The 25,317-nt window shown below is 38.6% G+C and overlaps 2 protein-coding genes across 2 annotated transcripts in view; one reads left to right on the forward strand and one right to left on the reverse strand.

The window, feature by feature from the left end:
* The first annotated feature begins 7,066 nt into the window (after window positions 1-7,066).
* Window positions 7,067-10,263, forward strand: epcam (epithelial cell adhesion molecule). The gene is made up of 9 exons (XM_042433530.1): window positions 7,067-7,432; window positions 8,187-8,288; window positions 8,400-8,661; window positions 8,763-8,828; window positions 8,944-9,007; window positions 9,136-9,234; window positions 9,365-9,562; window positions 9,672-9,713; window positions 9,843-10,263. The coding sequence occupies exons 1-9, from the start codon at window positions 7,372-7,374 to the stop codon at window positions 9,864-9,866; spliced, it is 918 nt and encodes a 305-aa protein (XP_042289464.1). The 5' UTR covers window positions 7,067-7,371; the 3' UTR covers window positions 9,867-10,263.
* Window positions 10,264-13,120: 2,857 nt separating this feature from the next.
* The window catches only part of plekhh2 (pleckstrin homology domain containing, family H (with MyTH4 domain) member 2), a 29,246-nt gene continuing 17,049 nt past the window's right edge, over window positions 13,121-25,317 (reverse strand). Inside the window, exons 18-29 of the mRNA XM_042434080.1 lie at window positions 25,015-25,127; window positions 24,515-24,694; window positions 23,157-23,254; window positions 21,651-21,828; window positions 19,720-19,878; window positions 19,527-19,624; window positions 19,000-19,141; window positions 18,625-18,761; window positions 18,297-18,426; window positions 17,641-17,727; window positions 15,792-15,941; window positions 13,121-14,926 (exon numbers count right to left, since the gene is read on the reverse strand). Coding sequence (XP_042290014.1) covers window positions 14,741-14,926; window positions 15,792-15,941; window positions 17,641-17,727; window positions 18,297-18,426; window positions 18,625-18,761; window positions 19,000-19,141; window positions 19,527-19,624; window positions 19,720-19,878; window positions 21,651-21,828; window positions 23,157-23,254; window positions 24,515-24,694; window positions 25,015-25,127 — 1,658 coding nt within the window. The 3' untranslated portion in view covers window positions 13,121-14,740. The remainder of the gene's footprint in view (window positions 14,927-15,791; window positions 15,942-17,640; window positions 17,728-18,296; window positions 18,427-18,624; window positions 18,762-18,999; window positions 19,142-19,526; window positions 19,625-19,719; window positions 19,879-21,650; window positions 21,829-23,156; window positions 23,255-24,514; window positions 24,695-25,014; window positions 25,128-25,317) is intronic.

Below are 25,317 nucleotides of genomic sequence, written 5' to 3' on the forward strand. Positions count from 1 at the left end.
ATGTAGGGCTATTGTCTGTGTCTCAGGAGAAGGCTGTGGATGGACAGTGAGAGTACTGAAGCAGACTCCCATTACATAAATGCAGAACTGTAAATCACATGGAGCCTGCCTGATGGACTGCACCCAGGACAGGATGAGTATGACAGCTGCAATAATAGCTATAATCTCACCCTGTGCCACAATTACCCTTAAGAAAAACATTTTAAATGTGAAGAAATAGTTACTGTTTGTGACATTAATGTGCATCACTCTGGAAAGTCAATCTTTTTGAAAGCACTAAAGATTTCATTATTTTATATTTCTGTCGTTTTCTGTTCTACTCTTTTACACTTTTCCCTAAACTGAACTAAACTACTTATTCTCTACCTGAGAATATACAGTAGGGTCCAAAAGTCTTTCCCCAAAAGGGAAAGTGATCTGAGACTTTTGGACCCTACTGTAGTTATATTGTATGTACAGTTAAGTCTTATTTAAAGAAATACTGTAATATGCATATTCACTTTTTTTGCTGAGTTAGATGAGAAGAATGATACCACTTTATTTGAGTGGTATCAATCTTCTCATATAACGCTTGACAAGAAAGCAAATAAGTGTATTTCCAAAACTGTTAAATATTCATTTAACATCCAAGGACAATCCAGCACCTTACTGTACAACATCTAACATTATCTACTGACTTGCACTACTAATGTACAGTATATCACTGGACACTATCTATGTATGGTGTATATTCAGTACATATTAAAGATTATGGTCCTGTACTTTTAGGATGTATTCTCTGCTTTTATTATTATTTAGCTTTTCATTGTACTTTATTTCTGCCCTACTTCATTTGTTTTTTATGAACTATGGGACTTGGTTGCTGTTATCCTTTTGGATTAATAAATTACTTTATTTATGTATGTATCTAAATCCTGCAGCCATTACAGCCAGGCCTGTCTTTTGGAAATGGCATGTCATTGCAAAAGTGAATATTAAATAATAAATGTATCAATATATAAATGCAATGAAATGAATTAGCAAATACCTTAAACAATTGTTCAATACATAAATAAAAAGATGAATAAATAAATAGATAGCAGCAAAGGGAAAAAAAAGTCTCATTCATTCTTATGTTTTGTTTTGTTTATCCGCTAATATTAAGACAGATGAGGATTAAAAGCTGCATAATAAGTTAAAGAAAATCATAACATGGTAAACATTAAATAACAAAATCACATAAGTAAGACTGTGGTATATGCAGTTTAGGTGAAACACACAGTAGTGTTGTTCTATACTGACAGATGTATGTCATAAACTGATTCATAATTTCATCCAAATGATACTTTTGTGCTTTGATAATATGAAAATTAACCATGAACCAAATATGTATTGATATAATTATTGAGAAATAGAAGGCCGGATTGATAATAACTTTTCATAAAAACAATCACACATGTATCCAGGTAACTATGAGCCATACCAGTCTTAGGCCACCACTAAAAGACCATCCAATAACATAAAGAAGAACGTTTTAAAAAGTAAAGGACATCTTACAGGAGCAGAGATTTTCACTCACCACATATTTCCCCGTCTCCTGGTGGTCTCTGAGTCTTCCGTGGGGGAGAAGGTGCGGAGCCCCCTCCTCTAGATCTCTCTCTGCCGTTTTCCCTTCTCTCTCTGCGTCTTTCCCCGCAGAGTCGAACCTCAGTCCTCAACCAGCCTTTTCCGCTTCCTTCTCCTCCACCTCTGTCTTGATTCCTCCACCCCTGGGAGTCAGGACAATGGCCCACCTCACCATACCATGCACTGCCCTGACATCTTAAACCTCTGGGAAGGGGAACACCCATAATCCCCTGCTTGTGTGTCAGCTCTCGCACAATAAGAGCACCAGTCCCCTAAGGCCTTCATTTGTCCTCTTCACTGTAGTCAAGAAGACAGGACACCAACATGACTTTCATTCACCTGATCATTCGTGGAGCCTTTAAGTGATATTTTACAATTTGATTCTGCTAAATTTAGTTTGAGATATCGCTTTGTATGAAGAGTGCGTGTTAAAAACATGTCAGTCATATTAAAATCCCCAGTGATACCAGTATAACAACTTATGAGTTTAATCAAACCATTTAGATCCCATACCCTTGTTTTCATTAACCAAGTGCGATAGACATTCTGTATCGTCCTATGTGATGAATCCGAATCATATGGCATCAATACAAGACATATTTTAAATTGTCAATCAATTTCTGCATTTATTCGAAAGCTAAATTCTACTATCTAATTTTAGATGTCATTAGATCCTGGCGTGTTCTCAAGCAGTCACATGGTATACCTGCCAGTCAGCACTGTATAGACTATATAGCACACACAGAGTCCTTGGCAGCAGCTACTGGAGCAATAAGGCAGCCACAGAATAGATGCTGAGCTGGTTTATGAGCTCCGTCCACCGTTAAGAAAATGGGACTGTTTTTATGGCCTGTTGTAAAGATTGAAGTATCTGGTCGCCTGGGCCTGTACAATAGTTTACCCTTGTTACACACTTGACATTTAAGTCACAAAGGTGATGATCTGGGTTACATGTGTGATGTTATCAGTGCCTGGCTATAACAGGCACAGTTTCAATTCTGTTCAGTTCAGGGAGGTGTTAAACGTCAAAGCAGCTGAAGAACACTCTGTGTGTTACACCCCTCAAGCAACGCTTCCGTCTGCCACGAGAAAAAAAGCAGTTGTCATAAAGAGAGCACATGTCCACTTCATCCCCATGTCAAAAGTAGAGGTAGTATTGACAATGACCATAGTGCATAGGGAACAGAAAATTTAAGAAAATGAGAAAGCTAATAAATGACAGTTTTATCCACTGTGGTTGTAAGCATGGATTTGGCAGTTGGAATCAACATTATAAGTCAAGTAGAAAATGAGAGATATTTAAAATCTATTTTTTGCACTTCATAAATTCAAGGTTGCAACCAAGAAATACATCTTTGATCATCTGAACCTTCCTCTGATTAGCACAACTGAATTTCCTGATTACCTGAAAATGTCATTTTTAGCCTCCTAAATCATGACAGCCAAAATGGCTGCCATATTGACAACTTGGAAAATGACAGCCTCAGTTTTCTGATTGGTTGTTCTATTTAGTTCCCAAAGTTGCAAAGGTTTATCTCCATCTCCACATAACCTCAACATATGCCAAAATAGCTTTTCCTTTTTTGTGTGTGTGTGTTTTTTTTAAGTATGTAGAGTGTAGGACGATCAGCTTTTGGAATAGGTTTATGTTAATGACTTTGCTGCAAACCTCTCTCAAAGCAGACATTTTGACTTGTCATGTCAGGTGAAGCACAGGTGTCGCTAGTAACATTAACAATGGCTCTGTTGTATTTAGCTTACATTTAACTCAAAGCAGAGGAGCAGCGCTTGTAGATAATTACTCAAGCATGAGTTTAACATTGGCTCACTAAAATAGCACCAAAATATCAGACTTTAGCTGTGTCCCTATTCCACACTAGAGACTAATTCTACACTGGTTTTTGGGTATATAGCATGTTCACACTGGAAAAACTACAAAATCTTAAGAAATACTTATGCTTAAAGAATACTTAAAGAAATAATTATGCTTACCAATATACTTAATTTTTGTGTGTGCTGCTGACGGACAATGTTCCACAATGCAATGCATATATGAAATGGAAGAGCCATTCAGCTGGAAAAAAACAAAAGTAATTAAAAGTAAATGTGGCCAGTGGTGAGACAGCTTGAGAACATTGTGGAAAACAGCAACAGCTTTCACTTTTTATTTTTTAAAGTCACACGATACATTCCTCGAAGAAACAACAACAACAACAGCCTTTTTTGGAGAAAAAAAATCTTTTTCCATAATTTTATATCAGCAGCATCTTTCCAAAGTTGCAGTTTGATTGATTGACATCATTTAGCTCATGTCTTATTATTTTCTGTTAGTACAAATTATTAATGTATGTTAATTTCTTTTATTCTTGCTGCCAAAACAGGTTCCCCGTGAAGTTTTCTTGTAAACAAACAAAAGTTTCACTTACATTCAATGTTATTCACAAAAACTCATTGTGTGTGTCCTTAAGGCCTGACAATCATGTTGTATACATTTCCTTCATCATAAAACATTTGCAAAGCTGATTTCTCTTAAACCTGCATTGTTTACATCCTTGATTACTTGCTAGCAGTCTTTTTCCTCCCTGCCTTTGCTATCACATTGGTGCTTATCTTGGCACATTACCGCCACCTGTAGATCAGTGAATAGCGTGCATTGGCATTGACCCAAAAAATACAAAAAACAAAAACTGCTCCATAGTGCTACTAGAAGTCAAAAACTTCACAGGGTATCTTTAATGTTATTAGTATCACATGTGTTTGACGAGTAATATTTGCCAAAAGAAAGGTCAATAGTTAAATAAGTATGTCGTGAGCTGTTCTTTTTCTGTATTCATGCATTGTTGGCAGAATGGGAAGAACAGAAAGGCTCCTGTCACCCGACTTGGGAGTGTTCAACAAGTGAAACCAGATACAGACAAAGAATGTATAGCTTGTTTTAAATGAGCTGAAACAGTTGTATTAGTGTTAGTACTGTATTTTATGGTGAGAATACATTTTGACATGTCACAGTAGGAAAAGCACAGGTGTAAATGTTAAGACTAATGATGACTAAATTCCATTTAGCTGCTTCATTTTCAGGGTCCTGGTATTGTGCATGCTGACTGACTGTCACAGCTTACTGGGACCCTTGAAAAAAGACAAAGCTTTATTTCATGTTATAACACTTGTGCTTTTCCTAATGTGAAGAGTCAACATTTCTGCTGTGAAAAAGGTCTATTTCTATTTTCTCTGATAGGACGTTGACCTGTTTCTCTGACTCAGCTGCTTTTATTTAGCCAGCTGAAAACCCCATTGCTGCCTCCTATCTGTTACACAAGATCATAATTATGGATATCTGTGGAAGCAGAGACAAGAGGCACTGTGAGGGGAGGTCTGTATTCACAGGAAAAGACATGTTGTGACAGATCACAACATAAACATCCTTAGAATGTATTTGGGTACACATCTATGACATTGGCCTAAACATTTTTATGAAGGAGACACATGACGTAGAGAGAAAAAAAAGAGCTCCATCCATCCCTGGAACACATGTGGTATCTAAGAACTCAAATGGAAGTATTCCAAACTCTCTTTTGCAACCAGTAAAAAGATTCAGTGATACATCTTGTTTGGTAAAGCATCCTGTTATGTCTGTGTTATCACATTTATTCTTAAATCTAATGCATGTATGAACATTGAACCATATTATAGTAAGCATTACAAAAAGGCAGTGAATTATGGCATTATTACATTACAGCAGTTTTTCATGTTTCTACCTTTCAAATCTGATTTCAATTAAACAATAAACAATAGATGAAGCAAATGAGCAAATCTCATATCTGTCTGTTAAATATGAGGCTACATCGAGGAGACAGTGTAGCTTAGCTTAGCATAAAGACTGGAAACATGTGGAAACAGCTACTCTGGCTCACTCCAAAGGTTAAACAAATCCACCGACCAGCACTTCCAAAGCTCACTAATTAACATGTTGTAGCTTGTTTGTCAAATCTGCACAAAGTGTAAAAACATCAAGTTGTGCTCTTACGGGGGCGTAGTGAGTTACTGAAGTCTCCTCTGGTTGTCTGGCAACCTCACGGTGAAGACAAGGCTCCATGAATAAGTGCTATGTCCATTTAGTCCTTTAAAACTGTTTACTCTTTGTTGGTGTCTTCAGTGGCAAACACAAAGCTGCTAAAATATTGAAAAGTGTAGTGATGGCCTGTTTTAAAAACTGTGTCGACTAGATGAGGTTTCACAGTGCATGACTTAAAAAGAGACTTTTTAACACTTAATATTTGAGAGACTAAAGTTGCCTTACTCTTATTGAAAAGATAAATAGAGGTATAAATGTAAAATGGGAATTAGAATAATCTGAGAATAAGATCTCTTTCTTCTTTCCTCTATTTGCACTTCAAAGGTGTACAAGCACTCTGCAATAAGCAAATTCAAACTACTATTTTTTCCCTTACTCAACTCTGCTGTGTTTTTCCTCTTTCCTGCTCTGAACTGGCCACTTGATTCTTCATTGACGTAAACTAATGAGTTAGGAAAAAAATATGTGGGTGCACTGCTGGTGAGAATATTTCTCAGACAGATCATAACTTCAAGACCTGAGGCTGTGACTCAGCTGTGTCATCACGCAGACTGTGACTCACCACACCTGAGAAATCTTTTCCCAACCTCTGGTTTCTGTTTTGAAAGATACCTGCTCAGACAGATAAACAAAATGTGTATTTAGAATAACACTAAGCATTGTGGGCACATATTAAGATATTTTAGGTGTATGATGTCAAATATGAATAAGAACACACAACTTTAGACAGCAGCTAAAGTGTTTAAGTTGCAAAACATTTAATATACACAACATTATATAAGTGATATATAACATCCTACACAAGTGTTTTGGTGGAACAATAGAGTTCACAACATATGAATAGCATTGAATATGAAAAGGCCACTAAACTGTCTAAAGTGATGTATAACATCCTAGCGGAGTATTATATACATACATTATGATACAATACAATGTATGAAGACCTGTAGATATGAGAAGCCACTATAACTATAACTATAAGCCGCTTAATATCCTATAGGAATATCATACTGACCTCAGTATAAAGGTCACAATGAACCACTGCCTACTGAATACAGTAAGACACAATATTACAGTGATAATTGCCAAGAGGTGGAATAAGACAAACAGGCATAATTGTATGTCTCTAAGTTTGGGTTTTTTGGTCTTTTTTAGCCAAAAGTGTTACAGAAATATATGGAAATTTAGATTACTGAAGAGCTGAAAAAGTAAAGTATGTCAACAGAAACAGAGAGAGAGAGAGAGAGAGAGAGAGAGAGAGAGAGAGAGAGAGACCAAATATGGTCATACCGGGGAAAAGGTGCGTTTGGTTTTCAACCCCCCTCTCCTTATCATCAATGCAAATGAGAGTGACGTCATGTGACTACAACTCTTATAAATGTAGTTCCTCATAACTCTCTACCAGTTGGACAACAACATCTTAAAGGAATATAAACTACAATCAGCCTTACGCAGTAACTTGACTAGTGGCGCTCGTGCTGTTTTGAGTCCTTACCTTTGTGTGCGCGCGCTCGTTGAGTTTCTCTCCAAACAGGTTTGACCGGGACACACCTGTAGGAAGAAAAGGAAGCTTTGTGTGCCTCCACTCCATTCTGTACTCCATCTTTGACCCCTGTAGACGACGGACGGATAGGAAACCAGCAAAGGAGGAACCTTTTTATTCATTCGGTTTTAGATTTTTATTAATTTTCATAATGAAGATTTGGATTGCTCTCATGCTCGCCGCCCTCGCGGTGGGAGCTTCAGCACAAAGCTGTAAGTAGTTTGGATTAGGGTTTGTTCAACTTTTGTTGACTGAAAAATGTCTTACAACGCCTTGTCTGGGTGTACGTGTGGTCCAGTCATATAGCTTTATATAACAAGGCTATAAAAGAAGAATTTTGTAGTGTTTTAATTAATTTTTCAGTTCTTGGAAAGCTTTAGTTAGAAAACAGGAATATTGGGTTGAAACATTATCTTTGTGTCTTTACTACCTTCCTACTTTAAATGTAATGTTTAGTCGTTTCAAGTAATTTTTGTGCCGATAAGGGTGGAAAAAGTGCTTTAAAAGTTGTTTAGATATCAAACGCAGTTAGTGTCGTTGCAGAGTGGGGGTTGGGAGGATTTGTTCTGCTCCCTGAGGACTGCTCTGTTTAGAGAAACCAACGCCCAGGTGTTAAATTAACCTGCTAGTCTACCTGCTGTACTTAGCCCTTTCGGTTTATGGGACTTTATAACATACGATACAATAAATCTCTCAGAAACCTGGCTTACAATAAGACTATGATACATTTAGCTCACATATAGGGTGTTTTTGGAGTCTCTCTAATTCACACTTATGTGCGATATTGTCAAACACAACCACAGTAAAGTGATGTTAAAGTTAGCCATTAGATAATTGAAATAGTAACTGATATTAAACTTGATATGCACTTTAGTTATATTAAGAGGTTTTTAGGGATTTCTGAGAATACTTCAGTGTCAATCTTGTTTCTTTCTGAATAACAAACCTTAATGTTTTTCTGCTTAGGTTCATGTCAGACTCTGAAGTGGGCCACCTGTGATGGAAATCCATGTGAGTGTTCCGTCCTGGTTGATAACAACATGAAACAAAAGCTGGACTGCACCACATGTAAGTAAAAGATTTTACATTTTGATCAAGAATACATATTTCCTTTCCTTCTCTTTTGCGAGTTGCTTTGTTCTTGCTTGCTTATGATGTGACAATTTGTGTCACCTTCAGTGATCCCTAAGTGCTTCCTGATGAAGGCTGAGATGTACAGAGCAAAGAAGGGTTTGAGCACCCGTACAATAGGAGGAAAGCCAGTGGAGACCGCATTTGTGGACAACGATGGCATCTATGACCCAGACTGTGAGAACGACGGCAAATTCAAGGCCAAGCAGTGCAACAACACTGAGGAATGCTGGTGCGTCAACAGTGCTGGTGCTCGTCGTACTGACAAGGGAGACAAAAACCTCAAATGTGAGAAGCTTGTGGAGACATAGTAAGTAATTTCCTCATCAGTGTGGAAGGCTGGAATTATAATAAATGATTTCAGTGTGCAGTACTGAAATGTTAACTATTGTCTTGTTTTTCTACATCTAGCTGGGTCCGTCTTCAGCTGAAACACAAAGAAGTGAAAGGTCCAGTGGATGCCAGCAAACTGAAGACGTAAGTATATTTAACAGTCCCCATTCATTAAACAAGAAGCAAAACTCTAGTGTTTGCATCACTTTTAAAATATCATAATTGTAATTTCTTGCCTTTTTTTTTTTTTTTTAAACAGTGCCATTGCAGATGCCATTCAGAGTCGTTACAACTTCAGCAAGAACTTAGTGGAAGAAATCCAGGTAAGAGACTCAGTGAATGGGGGTCCAGTTTGGTGAAACATGCATTTTTGTCACATTTCTACATAATGTACTTCATTTTTTAAAAAAGGTGTCATAAAAATACTCAAATCAAAACTGTCTTTCTGCAGTATGACCCTGAGGCCCGCCTTATTGTGGTGGATGTGAAGAAGGCAGTAGGGGATCGCAAGGCTGACCTGTCCCAAATGGCCTACTACATGGAGAAAGATGTATGTTGAAGCTGCTTTTTTTTTTTTTTTTTTTTTTTTTTTTATTCCCCTCCTTTATGATTTATAAGTGTAAAGAGAAACTTAGTGTTGACTGACCCTGTCCTTTTCCTCATCTCCTCTCCTCCTGCAGGTGAAGGTGCTGCCTCTGTTCAAGGACCAGGTGAAGTTTGAGCCCATGGTGGGCACCCAGAAGCTGGAGATGGAGAACATCTTGGTGTACTATGTGGACGAAGAGCCCCCGACATTCACCATGAAGCATCTGTCGGGTGGTATCATCGCCGTTATCGTGGTGGTGGTGCTGGCTGTGGTTGCTGGCCTGCTGGTCCTGGTGAGTGCATCTACCTATATGTCATTATGTCATCAGCTGAAATGCAATTACTTGTACTACTTTGATTTATGAGCTATAATTTAAAGTCATAATTTTCTTTTGTGTGCAGTTCTTTACCAGAAGGAGACAGCAGAAGTACAACAAAGCTCAGGTGAGATAAACTTCGTGTAACTTGAGTTTTTCAATGATGTGAGTCTATCTGTGTAAAAAGTTTCTTGCTGCATTATAGAACTACTGTTTGTTGACAACTTTTTGTCTGTCCTTGATCTTCATAATTCAGCAAAGAGAGATGGAGCCCATGTAAAGTTTTCACCGCAGTGGGACTGTATGAAGAGACAGCTTGTACATCAGCTTTGGAAGAACTTACTTGCAGTGGAAGTGTGCCATTTTCACCATTTTACTTGAGGAATACAGATCGTAAAGGAACAATCAGCCTTTTTTGTTGTTGTTGTTGTTGTCATTGGCACTACTGGTACCGCCATTTATTTATAAGTTGTGTAAAGTTTTAAGCATCATCCAATCTATATGCCATAAAGAACTGTGCTTTTTAAAGTATGCCTGGCACATGCCACATTTTTACGTTAGAAATTGTTTAATGGTTTAAATTCCACATCATAGATTGTACAGTTTCTTTCTTACTTACTTATGTATGTTTTGTTGGATTGTTTTTAATAAAAAAAAAAAAAAAGTTTTAAAATGCTTGATGTGTTGCAAGTTTCTTTGTGTTGTAAAGGTTTGTCAGTAGAGAGAGTTTTTCCTTGTGGAAAAGTACAGCAGATCACATGGGGGAAGAAAGCAGGCCAGAGGAAATCACTGTGGGAAACGTTTTGCATGTTGTGATACTTATGTAGTCTTAATACATGATCAAAATCACCGAGCTGGGCACTTGATGTTGTTATACTTAAACCTAACCTTTGTGTGAAGGTAATTACAGTTCATGGAAGTATTTTTCAGGAACTTCAAACCTCTTTTGTCATACAAAGATGTAAGTAAGATGGCTCCTTTTGATAATGGTGGATTGCAGTAAGCCTTTTGTTTTCTACCCAGATGCATTGCTGCATGGGTGTGGCAGCCCTGTTTTTGTGTCTAGTATTGTTTGTGTCTGTGAAGGAAACTTTAATCCCTGCTTTACATGGATCATCTTTTTAAAACCATTTATCTGTCATTTTAATTTACAGTGCTTCAGTCCCTCCATCCCAACACAACCCTCCAGGCCCCCGTAGGTTGGCGTATGACACACCATCATTCACAAAAACAAAAAAACCTAAATGCAAGAGAAATCAGATCTCAAATATATATGTATAAGTGCAAGTTGATATAGCAGTGATACCATTTGGGAAGGCATTACAACAACATCATTGTTCGGATGAGCTGAGTTTGTGTTTCTTTCCTGAATTTGTGTGTATAAAAGCCTTAAAAACATGCTCCCAGAATTGGTGTAGAGACTGACAAGACCAAAACATATGGCTCAGAATAGCTGGACTTTGGTGATACATCAGAGATTCTGAGCTAGAGTTAGGATGCTTGGAGATATTTAAAGAAGTGGATCCTGTGATCTGTTTGTTGTGTTTCAAAGGACACAAATGTCCCACTGTTAAATAAGTTCTTAAAATAAATAATTAAGTCCATTCCCATGCCATTTTTGAAATGCTGTGTGCGTTGTTCAGTGCCAAACTACACCTATGTTTACATCTTGCATTTTGCTTATAAAGGTGCGCACCTTAATGTGAACATTTTTTAATTTATTATGTATAAGGGGAGCATTTTGTATTTTTGTATTGTTATGTATATTTTAGTTTTTTTATTCTGTATTTATTGTGCACACATATGATACTATATACTATATATGATACATCGTGGCCCTGGAGGAATTAAATTTCACTCCTCTGTATGTCCTTAGCATGCTGTGGACTGACAATAAAGCTTGACTTGAATTGAAGAGTTAGAAGCAAATTGAGAAGCAGAGTTTCATAACTGTGTTTGGAATATGAGGAAGATAGGAGAGGTATCCCGATTAGGCGGCTTAGATTAATTTACTGCCCAATAACAATATAGAAAATACATCTCCAAACATCTACAAGCACATTTTCTTTATCCATGGAGTATACTTAAATGCAAATAAAAGTGGAAATTTATCAATCTAATACCTTAAATATAGACTTTGGCAAGAAAAAAAGAATCATGTGGAATATGTTAATTAAAACTGCCAATGAAATGAAAGCAGCGTTGACCACTTTTGAACACTTGTCTTGTGTCTTCTAACAGTAACTTAAAATTGTGGTCGTGAACGTCGTCATACATTTGTGTGACCCACAGATTGTCTTTGTTGACATCATTCAGACAGAAAATACACCTGTAGTTGTTTTTCTTCTGCATGCATGTAGAGAGGGATCTTGTCATCATGGTATTTGTGGTTCAAAAACAGCTGAGACAATGCAGTATGAGTTTGTTTTATCTATCTAGCAATACTGGTTGGCTGAGACTATCTTGCTGTATGACAACACCTGTTAGTGTATAGGGAGGGGATTTCTTCATTTCTGTCCGTTCCTCTGAAACTGTTTGGCATCATGCTCAACCTGTTGGTCCTGTTCTGACGCACTCATAAACGAACACATGCAGTATGTACACAACAAGCACTGAGAAAGAGTTTAAAGCATTTTAATAGAATGCAGAGGAAGCTTTTATTCACAGGTTGAGAGAAAAGTCTAAGGCCAGTAGAGCCAGAGCAGCAGAAATCCTCTTTCATTAAGTAAATAGACAATGAGTGTGAGCTGGGAATTTGTTGCACAACAAAACAGATGTTGTTGAGTTGCTCTGTTCATACAGTATCCTGTCACAACATGATCACAGTGTTCAGAGTTTTGTGTGATTGCAGCTGCACTTTAGAAGGCAGTTCCTGTTTTACCTTTATGTCATGAGGAAGAAGTTAAAGCATTTTATTTTCAAGCGACACGAAGGCAGCACAATGACAAAAACACTTTTAAATATGTGTCCAATGCATTTTACATGTTTATCCTGAACTTTATTTCAAAAGAACATATCAGCACTACATGTGAATATGGACTTCCTGTCTTTGATTCTTCTCCATTTCTATACTCTTAATAATGAATATTATGAGCCAGTCAATAATCATTTGTTTATTAACTGCATTTTAGTTCCCTTTTGCCTCGCCCGGTTTTTCTCTCCCCCTCCAGCCCTCCCTCTCTTCATCTCCATAGCAACACTGGGACAAAAGCATGTCTCTGCTAGTTCAGACAGGTTGAGTATCATATATCCTCCCCCTCCCCCTCTCTTATGTGAAAGAGTGCTGGAATGAGGGTGTGTCAGTTGCTGTCAGGCACCTGATGCAGGTATCAACACGTCAGTGTGTTTCGCACCAATAAGGAAAAGCTGGACGGAAGTGCCGTGGGAAGGGGTGTTAGCAAAGAATGAATGTCTGGATCTCATGACTTCTATGGATGTGGTATTGAAAATCTAACTTCCTGGAGGGCACAGATTAATGATTTGAATGGCTTGTGTCAGGGATTTTATACACTGAAACCAGCCGCTTGTCTGCTGTAGTTTACTTTATTCAAGCATTAGACTTGTACAATAATCATAACAAATATTCCAAAAATTATTTAAATACAATGTATTTTATGCAACAAATACATTTAATACTGGACAATAGTTGCTGTATACAGGCGTAAGATAATACTGGGAGGGAAAGTTGTCTTTTTAAAGTACCTTACATTAAAGCTGGAGTTTGGGACTTTTAAATATAAATGAACGTCCATTACATTCAAGCCCTGCCAAACAAGTTCACACAATGCTGATTAAGCCTACCGCCGCCACGTAAATCTCTCTGTATTTCACAGTATACCAGAGTTTTTACATCTGGTGTCTGTGGTGACTTTCCCACGCTGGCGCACCGGTAGTGATGCGTTTTCTGCCAGAAGGGGAAGACAAAAGTTCTGCACTGCAGGTTTAAGAAATGTCTTGTATTTCCAGTTTATCTTTGGTTTAGAGTGTGGGGTCATTGTTGTAATACCTGACACAGTACATCCTATTTCTTTTGAACCCCTTGAACAAACACCAAATGTTTCCACCAATCTATTCTTTCAACAACTGTCACTTCCTCTCACCATCTTCCTCTAAATAACCCAGCATTAACACAGGGTTGATTTAAGTTTCTTCCCTGAACAAATTCATGGAACATACAGAGTGGAGGCATCTTGCTGATTTTGGTTATACACCCTACCTGAAAGGCTTGAAGTATTTGTACCTGATTAAAGTTTCACTGCTCTCCTGGCTATTCAGTAACTAAAGAGCATACAGGGTCCAAACTGACTTACTTTTATAAGCTACAGTCTTTCTCAACACAACAAGCTCACACAGTCCACAGCTCATCAATCACATGTACTGCATTTCAAACTGGATACATGAAGCAAAAATACATTTTCACTATTTTTTTTAAAAACTCTCTCCATCAGTTGCAAAGTATGTCATACTACTGCAGTGTGGTTACCTGTTATTGCTTCCTGCTTTCATCATAGTGTTCAATATCCTTCATTATACAACAATATGAAACAGTAAGGGCTTCAGTTCCTGTCAGAGATGTTGTGCCCTACAGGAGGGCAGAAACAGATACAAAAATATCCTTTAAATTATTTCTCAATAAAGCATCATTACCTATTCTATATAGGGAATACATCATTTCCAAACAGCATCTGTACAAAAGGAAATGTACCAGACAGCACTGATTAATGAGACATTTCAGAGGGCTAGCTCAGTCTGTCAATAAATAATGTTGACTTTTCTCTTTGGACTCAGCACATGAAAAGCAACACTCATGAGGAAGACAAAAAAACGTCCTTGGAGAATGATAGGCAAAGCCTCTCAGTTGTTTCTAGATACCAGCTCAAAGCTCCAGTCTCTGCCTCGAATCTCATGTGTTCTCTGAGGAAGGCACTGAGTAACCTCTCAGGAGGTTAACTGCTTACAGTTACATCAACTTCACTTCCAGTCAGCAGAGAAGTGACTATTCCACAAACCAGGAAGTAATCTGAGAAAACAAAGATGGATCTACAGACTGACAAATGGAATGTATAACAATAGAATAAAACCTATAAATAAATCCTACATATTCAAATTTAAATAAGGTAAAAAGTGAGATCAGGGCTTGATATTTCCGTGCCGTCACAGCAGCGTGGGGGTCTTGCTGGGGCGTCCCAGCGCTGGTGGAGATTTGCTCCTCAGCTCTTTGCTCTTCAGACTGACAGGTTGGGCCACCATCAGGGCCGGGGCAGAGAGGTGATGGGCGGCGGACTTCTGCTGATGAGCACTGTTGATGTAACTGGAGATGAGGAGGGTGATCTCCCTGATCTGTTGATGAAACAAAACAGTGACGTCAGCGCGTGTTTTCATTCATGACTGACTGTAAATTCACTGATAAATCCTTATTATATTTTGTTTAAGCTGACCAAGTGGGGCTTTGCAACATTTGACAATAAACAACCATGTTTTAAACCACAACAACAATACTAATACTTTGAGACTGCAGGAACTGATAGCCAGCATTTTGATATTCCACCATTTTAATGCTAAATTATGACAAATAATGTTTTATTTGGAGATTGTCAGGTTTTGTCATTTAATAAAAGAGTTTCACAGGTGAAACTTAACTTAATTGACATCACTCTAATGTTTGTCAGTTCAATATGAAGCTGGAACCAGGAGAGCTTAGCTTAAACTAAAGACTAGAAACAGGTGGTCGTCATTGGCCAAGAAAAGGTCCTGCACATAATCCCCCTTAAAACCACAAACTGTCATTCTGACATTTTCACACTTGTACTTTTTGTACAGATTAAACATATGAGATATAATGTATAAATCATTGAGCTTTCGAGGTGCTGGTAGGCAGATTTTTTCGTCTGCTTCCAGTGTTTGTGCTAAACTGAGATAACTGTGTCCTGGCTCCAGCTTCATATTTAACAGACCGATATCGATCTTGTCTCATGTCACGCAATGAAATGCACGGCGGCTGCTTGTTAGAATGTGTTGTACTCATGTTTTGTTGTTTTCATTCATGTGAAAGAGTTTGCTTGTGACTGTGTTGTATTGGACTGCATTAGATTGCACAGGTGTTCCTAATAAAGTGGCTGGTGAGTGTAATTTCTAAAAGTTCTGACTACTACACCGGGGCTCATGTAAACCCACAGTCTGATGCTGGACTGGATTTCACACCAACCTTGGAGGTGTCCATAGCGAACAGATGTTTCTCTGAAGGTTTGTCTTTGGCAGCGTTGGTACAGATGCTCTGCCCCACCACCAGCATGAAGTCCTGTTTGCAGCCTCCAAACGTCATCAGGTTCTTGTAGGGGTGGGACACCAGCGGTTTCTGAACACACAGATATTTGTATTATCATGATGAAAGTTATGATGTTATTTGTATTATCATGATGGAAGTTATGATGTTATTTGTGTTATCATGATGGAAGTTATGATGTTCTGATAATGAAAACAATGTACAAGCGTTCTCCACAACTACAAACTGCATCTGAGGCTTTTGAAAACACATATTTCATTACTGCATGTTTAATATCCTCCATATTCTTGTTTACATCCTAATACATAATCTACATATCAATATCCCCTCACAAATCAAGTGAGAGCAAATTTCACTAATTGCTCATTTTTTGAATCCTTCTTTTTCTCAGATTTGACCTTTCTGACCTTTGTCTGAGACCAGTCCTACCTCTAGAGCTTTGGGGAACCATAAGAAGTAAAAGCCTAAAGTAAAGTAGTACACTTTATGAAAAAGAAAAATACAAATAATGCAAATAACAATATAAAATACATGCATAAAAGTAAAATACATTGTTTTTTATTTGCTTATATTTAGAGAGCTGTAAAATAGATACTTGTGAATCATGATTAGTCAATAATGAGGTAGCCTGCGTCCTGTGATCTGAGTGCATGTGGGGGAATATGATGTCTGAGGAGTCCTGCCAAATAAGGAGATGCTAATCCATGGAGAGTTTTGCAGTTGATAAGTAGCAGCTTGTAGTCTGACTGGGATGAAACAGGAAGTCGATGGAGTGAAGACAGAATCGGTGTTATCTGTTCAAATGTTTTGGTTCAAGCAGTAGCATTTTGGACTAGATGGAGTTTTTTATTGCGACAGAGCAGAAGACTTGATGAAGAGCTACCATCGGCCTGGTCCAGATGAGATGAGCACATGAGTGGCGATTTCTACAGCTGACGGTGTTAGAAATGTGGGGAATGTGATGGAGGTAGAAGAAAGCTGCTGCAGTGATGTTGATGATGTGTTTTTCAAATGTCAGAGAAGGTGAGAGTAAAGGATAGGAAAATAAAAGTAGTTTTATTCATTCATATTTGTGTTTTATTATTTATTATTTAGTTTAATTTGCACTCAAGTGTAAGTGAGACTGGCATGAAGTGATTGGTTAATGGTCAATAACTTGTAATGATATATTCACTCTGAGTAAAATGCTGTGGTGTTTGCAACATCGTTTTGTTTTTTATTGGGTTTTGAACATTAAATTGACATTGAATTAATGGTCTGAGTTATCCAGTCATTAAGTTTTCATGTTTTTTATTCAGTTGTCCTGTTTTATTCAATATTTCCTGCTGATTGTGTGCTTCTTTGCTTTTTAATTGATTGAATAAAGTATACAATCCTGTATTTAAAGTAAAATCCATGAGTAAAATAAAAAGTTAAAGCGTCATATACATGGCTCATATTTAAAATGATTCATGCTTTAACATGTTATCAGTTTCTCTTTGAACTTAAATCAAGTCTATAGCACTCACTGTTTGCTGGTGCAGGATATGTGTGCAGCATTGAGGGCTGGACTGAGCTTCAGGCAGCACCGTTTAGAGATTGAAGTATCCCTGTCTGAGTCCAACTAATGCAGCATGCATTTCAAAAATCATGTAAAGCCTATCATACTGTATGTTTTTCATGCTTCACGGGTTACATGACTTATAAGTACCACTGGTATTAACAGTGTATCAAGTCAGTAGAGCAAAGGAATCATGTCTGGACAAATTGTAGTGACGCCGGAGATGCTCACGATAGAGTTGTGCTCCAGAACGCTGATACCATCTTCATGAACGGCCAGCCAAACACGAACATCCTGCTCTGGAGAGGGAGTGATGGACTGAAACCAGAGAGAGAAACAAATAGCAATAACAATTCAAAATTTATTTTCACAGTAAGATATGGTTTGAAAAGTTATGTCATCTTTTAATCCGACCTCGCCTAGTTGAAGTCAGATTAAGTGAAAAATTCTTCCAATTAGATGAGTGTATGTATAAACATTATCCTGTGTTATAAATATATTACAGTGTTACTGCTCTAAAATGACACATAGAGGTGGATATATGCTTTGGACCGACTCTATTTGAACAAGTCACAATCACAAAAAACACACAGGTGGAGTAACGCCTGTGTGATTCAGCAGTATTCAGTCACAATTAACAAGTGGACAAAATATTATAACATGTACACTGTGCAGAGGTTTCTCCTTCCTGCTAATTTTCTATTTACATTTCTGTATAGCTGAGAGCATATTTAGTTTATATGTTGGCCTTCATTTGTTCAACACTATCATGTTTTTGCACTATTTTTACTTTGAGAGCAAATAATAATACTTTGTTACATTGTTTATACAGTATCTACCTGTTGATAAGATAACATAGACCACAGTTAAAATACACACACACTTACTTGTGCTTCAAATAATCTGGCACCAAAGAAAGGCCACTTCTTGGCAACAGTCAGGTAAATCCTGACACACTCAGGCAAACTTCGACCCCTGAGTGAGGCCCAGCGGGCAGAGAGACGCTGGAGCAGTTGCCTGGGGGGGGGGGGACAATTCATTCATCATATTGACTTGATTGTAACAATCCCTTATAGCACAACTTGAAAGATTCCTATTGTTTTATCCTAAACATTTTACACTCCCTTTGTGCCAATCAAAGATATAGAAAAAACATGCCATGAGGATCTGATATGACTGGATTAGTATACATGATGTTTAGCTGTGTTCTGGTACCTGAGCTGGTCGTCAGATGTGGTTCTGCGGTAGTGTTTAGGGTAGAATCTGTCCAGGACCTGTTTCAGGGTCTGGTTAGACTTGGTCTGAGCTGATCCAGGAGCAGAGAAAGGACGTTCAAAATCCCCAAACTCCACCTGAAAGCAAACACATACTGTAAGTGTTAATCTGTATTGCTTTTCAGGGTGTGGTCTGGTCTACAAACATCAATGCATGAAATATTTTTCCTCTTTTTATCATATCACAAAGTGCGTTAGTGATGGCAAGGTGGCGTCAAAGGTGTAGTTTTTTTATACAACTATTAACTCTAGGACCTATTGAAAGTTACAAGATAAATAAGCAGTAAGTTAGAAAAGAAAGTATTATCTTTCAGACCTGGGCCAGCAGGGCGGCCATTTCCAGAGCCAGCTCCTTGTTTACAGGGAAGTGTCCCGCTACAATGGCTTCATTAGTCTGATAGGCCAGCAACAACCTCTCCCTCTCTGATTCCCCTCTCACCTGGATAGAGAAGTACAGCCTGGGGATGGAAAGGTAAAGATAGTGATAGTAAAATAGAAACAGAATGAAAGAAAGAGAAAAAGAGGGGTGGATGGGTGAAACATTATTGAACTTCCTGAGTTTGTTCGTGTTCTGAAGAAGAGAACAATTTGGTGTCTACTGCAGAAATTGCTGTAATATTTAACTTAACATTCAGTGATGCTGAATATGTGCATAAAATGATTTTTAATCTAAGAAAGATCAGATAACATTTCAACTCCAAATTAAAATTCCCAACCTTCACTGCCTTAAATTCACTCTCCAAATTCCATGATATCCTAAGTCTGAATCAACTCATGGGCTTTTTCAACCTGGTGTTAGCATACAATACATGTGTGTGAAGGCTCAGTTGGGTCCTTCTCTACCTGTTCTTGTAGGTGAGGCGGACAGTCCTGGTGTTTTCAGACTTGCCAGTGTGCTGCTCCTTAGAGGCTTGCTCCCATTTGGAGATGATGTCACAAATCTGCATTTGATATGAAAGAGATTGATTTGTTTTAAGTGTTCAGTGGAGATCATCATGTCAAATTGAAAACTTCTTCACATGAATAAAATATGTACCTTGATGCCTCCTTGATGCAGGCAGTGTTCCAGCTCCCGTCCAGTAGGGTCATCAGTGTACAAGCTGAAACCAGATAGTCCTGTTTTCCTCATGCCTGTGTCCTGGTTGAGGCGACACTGGAACTCTTCCACTGTGGTCGACGCATCGAAGCTCACCACCTATGGAATGGGAATTCATTCAGTGATGACAATGATCATGACGGTTCTTCATTTTGAAATGCTATGATAGTCTGAAAATAAAGTTCCAAGTGTTTCTAACCACTCAGTGTTAAAAAATTTTTTTTGCCACCATATTGATATGATCAAAAGTAAGGAACATTTTTTTGAAAATTCCAACTCAAAACATACCAACTGTATTGTTCAGTTTTGGTGCTCACATGAAAAAATGACTTTCTCAATATATCTTATAGCACATACATGCAGAGACTGTAACATAGAGACACATCTAGCAGAAACATGTTGATAAATACACATTTATACAGCGCATATGGAAAGATCATCTAACAAGACTAGAGTCTACAGCCATGCTAGCAGCTCTGTGAGGCTGTACTGAGCTAAATGCTAGCATGCTAACATGCTCGCACTGACAATGCTAACATGCTGATGTTTAGCATGTTCACCATCTTATTTTAGTGTGTTAGCATGCTAAAATTTGCTAATTTGCACTAAACACAAAGTGCAACTGAGGCTGATGGGAATGCTAGTAGTCAGTCCCGGTGTTATGAGCGGGCCCCAGGGGGCCAGGGGTCTGAAATGAATCTTTTTACATGGCTTGCTTGAGATGAAACTTTGAATCTCGTTGCAGTATCCACACTGATGGTTACAAGTTAAACAGACGGTAGGCTGGTCAAACCTGGTGAATACTGGCTGTGTAACCACACAGTTTATACAGTATTTAGCCACAAACTCTACTTTTAGTGCACACACAATGACAAAGCAGGTTAATTAGTTGAATATGGGCCATTTTCTGATTGAAGATAACAGTTTAAAATCACAAGATAGACTATAGCTGCACTGCCAACTTATAGGCTCTGTTTTGTTTCCCACATTATAAGAAATGTTACAAGGTGAATACTTCTTGCTGAGCACAGTTTAACTTAAGTAAATACTTGACGTAGATAATAAACACATTGATTGATTGATTAAAGTAAAATTGATAAGGCTTTTAGGAGCCAGCTGCCATCACTACAGGCAACCATGATGCATTCAACTGAAAGTTGCCAGATGCCACTGGTTGAACCAAAACACCTGATTCAGTTTAACCAGTGTTTGTGTTATATGGTGACTTCCAGGTTTTCTTTCAGGTGACTTTCAATGTGTTGTGGTTGTCGTGGTGACGGCAGCTGTTGAAAACAGGAACAGAACATGTAGGCGTCCTCCTAAAAATCTTAAATGATCATATGTTCAACACAGTATATATATCTCTGGTCCTTTTTGTATTACATTATGTAAATTGCCAACAAGAAACATTCACATTTCCTCACTTATTTTTCCACAGAAACCAAATGGTCTGGCCAGTCTGCCAGCTCTGGCACCGGGACTGTCAGCAGGACTTGTACCAACACATCTAAAAGCTGATTCCTGTAATGTGTATATGTGCTGTTTCCTTATTCTCACTTTGATGTACTCTGAGAAAAGATCCATATATAGCAATGTTTTCCATATTATAATATTTCAGCCAGACAAGTCATGAAACAGGTTTATGTTTCCTAATACAGAGCTGCTACTAGGCGTCCAGGCTGTGATCTCATCACTTCCTGCAAGCACACACAGAGACAGGACTCAGAGTGACAACACCCCCCCAGGAGAAACTTTGAATCAGAGCATAGAGGTAAATATTGGGGTGGAGAAGGGAAGCAGAGTGAGCATGTGCATGAGCGTGTAAACTGACAGTTGGACATGTGTAGACTGTGAGTGACTTGTATTTTTACCTGGTAGGTGTTGTTGAGGAAGTGAACAGGCACACTGAAGGGCAGGGAGTGGTGATAGGGATTCCTCAGTAGGATAGACAGGATTTCCATACGTGACGGCCTGGCCTGCCTCTCGCCCTTCTGCTGTGTGCGCTCCATAGAGCGCTGGCAGTAGATGGCATACTTACCCACCTCAGTCCTGAGGACAACATAGGAGGCACTGATACAGTGGTATATACTGTGCATCAAGTGTATTAACATATTTGGAATTCACCATTCATCTGTACACGATGAACTGTATTTCACAACAGCAAGGTATATAAACTGAGTTGATTTATCCTCCATTATATCCCTGACAGGATGTTATGCAGCTATATGGTATGCAAATACATGCACAGCTGGAAACTGTGACAGGTGCTGTAGTCTGTATTGTTTCTGTGAGAAAAACCAAGTTTTTTGCAGTTCTAACCTGCAGAAGTTAGTTTGGCATGATCCACTTCCTGTAAGTCTGTTAAGTGTTTGAAGTGATAATGCTATGTCAGTATTATCAAAGTGTAGTATGTCAGTTTTGTCAGACAAGTTGGCGCAAAACAGAGGAGTTGTAAAGAGTGTGACAGTAAATTTAAGTGCAGAAATCTGTTATCAAATAGTTACCCTGAATGCAGAAGGCAGTCTTAACTCATTTATTAATTAGATTTAGTTTGAGGTTTTTAGCCCTTTTCAGACATGGAATATCTTGCATTGCTGGCTTTATCTATCTGTTAATGTGATGATTTTTGTCATTCAGACATAGATGACTGTTAATCAAATGTTCCTTACAGCTCTATTGAGACATGACAGGACATTTATGGAAAGAGCCGCAGTGCTTGTGTGATATTTGGCACCTGGTACACCAGATGGAGCAGTGTCACTGCTGAGAGCAGCTGTGAATTGAAAGATTCTGGTATCAAGAAAGAGGACTGTTCTCTGTTCTCTCACAGGTGATGATGCATCAGTGATGGATTTTAAGTTATTTTTCATAGCATAGAATGGAGGGAAATTAAGTTGGGACTTTGTTTTAATTCCTAATTAGGCTTAAAACACAGAGAGGAAGTACTGGTCTAATTACTATTGTGGTTTTTCAAAGGTTAAAACTTATTTTTCTCCACACAAGGGGAAAAACATTTTTATAGATTGATCTCACATGAAGAATGAAGAATGTCTGAATGGGGCTTTATATTCACCTCTGGAAAAAAAACAACACTACATTTCTATTTATTAAATCATGCCAGATCCATAATAATTATGGAAAAACAATTATTTGGGCTTTTTTTTGTAATTGTTTTGGCAGATATGTTCACTTGTTTCAAGAAAAATAACTTTAGGAGACATAAACACAAGATTTCCAGACTTGATAATTTTACTATTTTTTCAATGTTTCTAAATTGTCTGCCACAGTTTGTCTTGTAGTCAAGTTGCCTGGTTAAAATTTGTGCAGTGGTTTTTTATGTGAGTGCCTGGTGAACTGAGCCCCTTCTCTTTTCTCACCTGGAGTCTCCGTGTCTTTTGAGGTGAACCTGCAGCAGCCAGAGGAAAGGATGCTGTGGCAGAAACAGTCCCACACACAAGGCTAGAAACTGCCAGCCCTGAAGAATGACACACAGAGACATTGATACTTAACAGACTGAACAAACTGAAACCCATATGAGACAGAAAATCTATAAAGGCAGGATCAGAAGTATTATAGTGCAGCATGTGAGACATAAACAACAGCTTCATTTGGCTGGATCCTCCTCGTCACACACTGTTTCACTATGAAACGTGTGTCACTACTATAACCAGTTTTGCTCCTGTTAATCAGCTAGTCCATTCATGTACAGGATCACAGAGTTCTTTATGGTCTAGAACCAACAGGATTGTGCTGTGACTCAGTCTGTTGTCTTTAAATCCTCCGGTCGGTTGAGACATGACCATGCTTTGGAAATCTTACATATCTTTTGACGCTGTCTGGCAGTGTCAACTTTAATTTGCGCCCTCTGCTGGTAATGTGTCTGCAGGTGTTACAGGTTGTCTGGTTATTGGATATGGAAGATCACATGACTACAGGGTGACAGAGCACAAAGACACTGGGTGCTTTGAAGCAGGTGAAAATTTGAATCCCTTTTCTGAGATGAACATTTAAGGACTTAGTCTCTGTATGTAAAAGCTTTTTTTGGTAACCATGCCAACAGAAGGGAAGCAACTACAAAGAGCAGTTTGAAACTTTGAGCTACAACTAACCACATACTGGACTGCAATGCTTTTTCCTGATGAGTCAGACACTCTGTATTTCCCATGCATGGATGTGTTATAAGAGTTGGATACTGCACCAAAAATGGCGCCAATTCAGTCCAATGAGAATTGTTCGCCTGGCGCATACGCCAAAAAAAAGTTTCTAGCTTCCAGGTTTACTTCTGCATTGTGTGGCCCACTGAATATGAGCAGTAGTGTTTCCTCCGGTGGCCCCGCCTACAGGTTCCCACTCAGCCCATAGACTTTACATTGTGGTGATATCACAGACTTTTAAATCGCTTTTCTCAGCTCGAGAACAGTTTCAAAAATATATGGCCTCCATGGATCAAAAATTCATAATAGAAAGAGTCATAACTGACCTTGTTTGCAGTTCAAGGTGTCCTGTCTACAGTTTTACTGATGTCTCTTTTACAATGGTGTTCTATGGGGAAAATACCTGTTGGGCCGCAGGGGGATTTTTCGTTGAAATACTGCGAGTTGCCAAAGGGAAAAATTGGCTGCAAGGCTGAGTGACAGAGCCCCACCAGCTCTTATAATACATCCACGTTCCCATGTCAAATGTTTCCAACAAACAACACATGCTACTGCTGCCACCGTGTGGTGAGAGTGTGCACCTGCAGGGGTCCAGGGTGGCCATGCGGCTGCCTCTTTCGGGTCTGCTTGATGAGCTGGCAGAAGAGCTCATTCTGAAGCTCGGGGTGGGCCAGACACACCTGCAGGGCACTCTGGGCCAGTGAGACGTGGTAGTCGATGGCCGGAGCATCGATGGCCACGTTGATGAAAAGCTGACAAGTCTGAGAAGAAATTCAGGATGAGAAATAAGCTGTGATGATCAATGATTCAAACATTATTAAAGATTAAAAGCTACAGGAGATGTCAACCTGTGACTGTCAACTGTGTCGTCTTATTAATAAAGTTCAAATAAGATACATTTGAGCTTTCACAACATTCAAATATATGCAGCAAGGTGTTGTGAAGTCTGATCAAAGCATTCATTCTATAAAGGCACACTTTGTAAATTACAACATTTTCTGAATGATCACAGGACTACTTGTCCACATTGTAGTTTCTGGATAAAACTGCATATCAATGCTATATAAGAGCATCTGTGTACCTTGAAGAGTTTAACAGCCTCTGTTTGCAGGGCCTGTGAGGGCAGCGTAGTGAGAGGAGACGACAGAGCCTCCTTACTGAAACACAACATGGGATGTCTCCAGATCTGAGAGTCTGAAATACAGAACGGCAGACTTCTAGCTAAAGGCAACAACAAGCATGCGTCATATAAATGAATTAAACAATGTGCAGTATATGCTACAAGAAGCATGAGAAACAGAAATAAGAGACCAGACAAATGAGAGACTTGAAGAAAATATAAAACATCAATAAATAGATTCAGTATAAGATCCACATGCAAAAG

The sequence above is a fragment of the Thunnus maccoyii genome, chromosome 14 (assembly GCF_910596095.1).
Source record: "Thunnus maccoyii chromosome 14, fThuMac1.1, whole genome shotgun sequence".
NCBI lineage: Eukaryota > Metazoa > Chordata > Actinopteri > Scombriformes > Scombridae > Thunnus > Thunnus maccoyii.

What these genes read in the sequence shown, in the direction of transcription:
- epcam (XM_042433530.1), top strand. Translation starts at nt 7,372, where the DNA reads ATGAAGATTTGGATTGCTCTCATGCTCGCCGCCCTCGCGGTGGGAGCT. An exon ending in GGGAGCTTCAGCACAAAGCT is followed by an intron (nt 7,433 to 8,186) that starts GTAAGTAGTTTG and finishes TTTTCTGCTTAG; the next exon opens with GTTCATGTCAGACTCTGAAG. An exon ending in CCTACTACATGGAGAAAGAT is followed by an intron (nt 9,235 to 9,364) that starts GTATGTTGAAGC and finishes CTCCTCCTGCAG; the next exon opens with GTGAAGGTGCTGCCTCTGTT.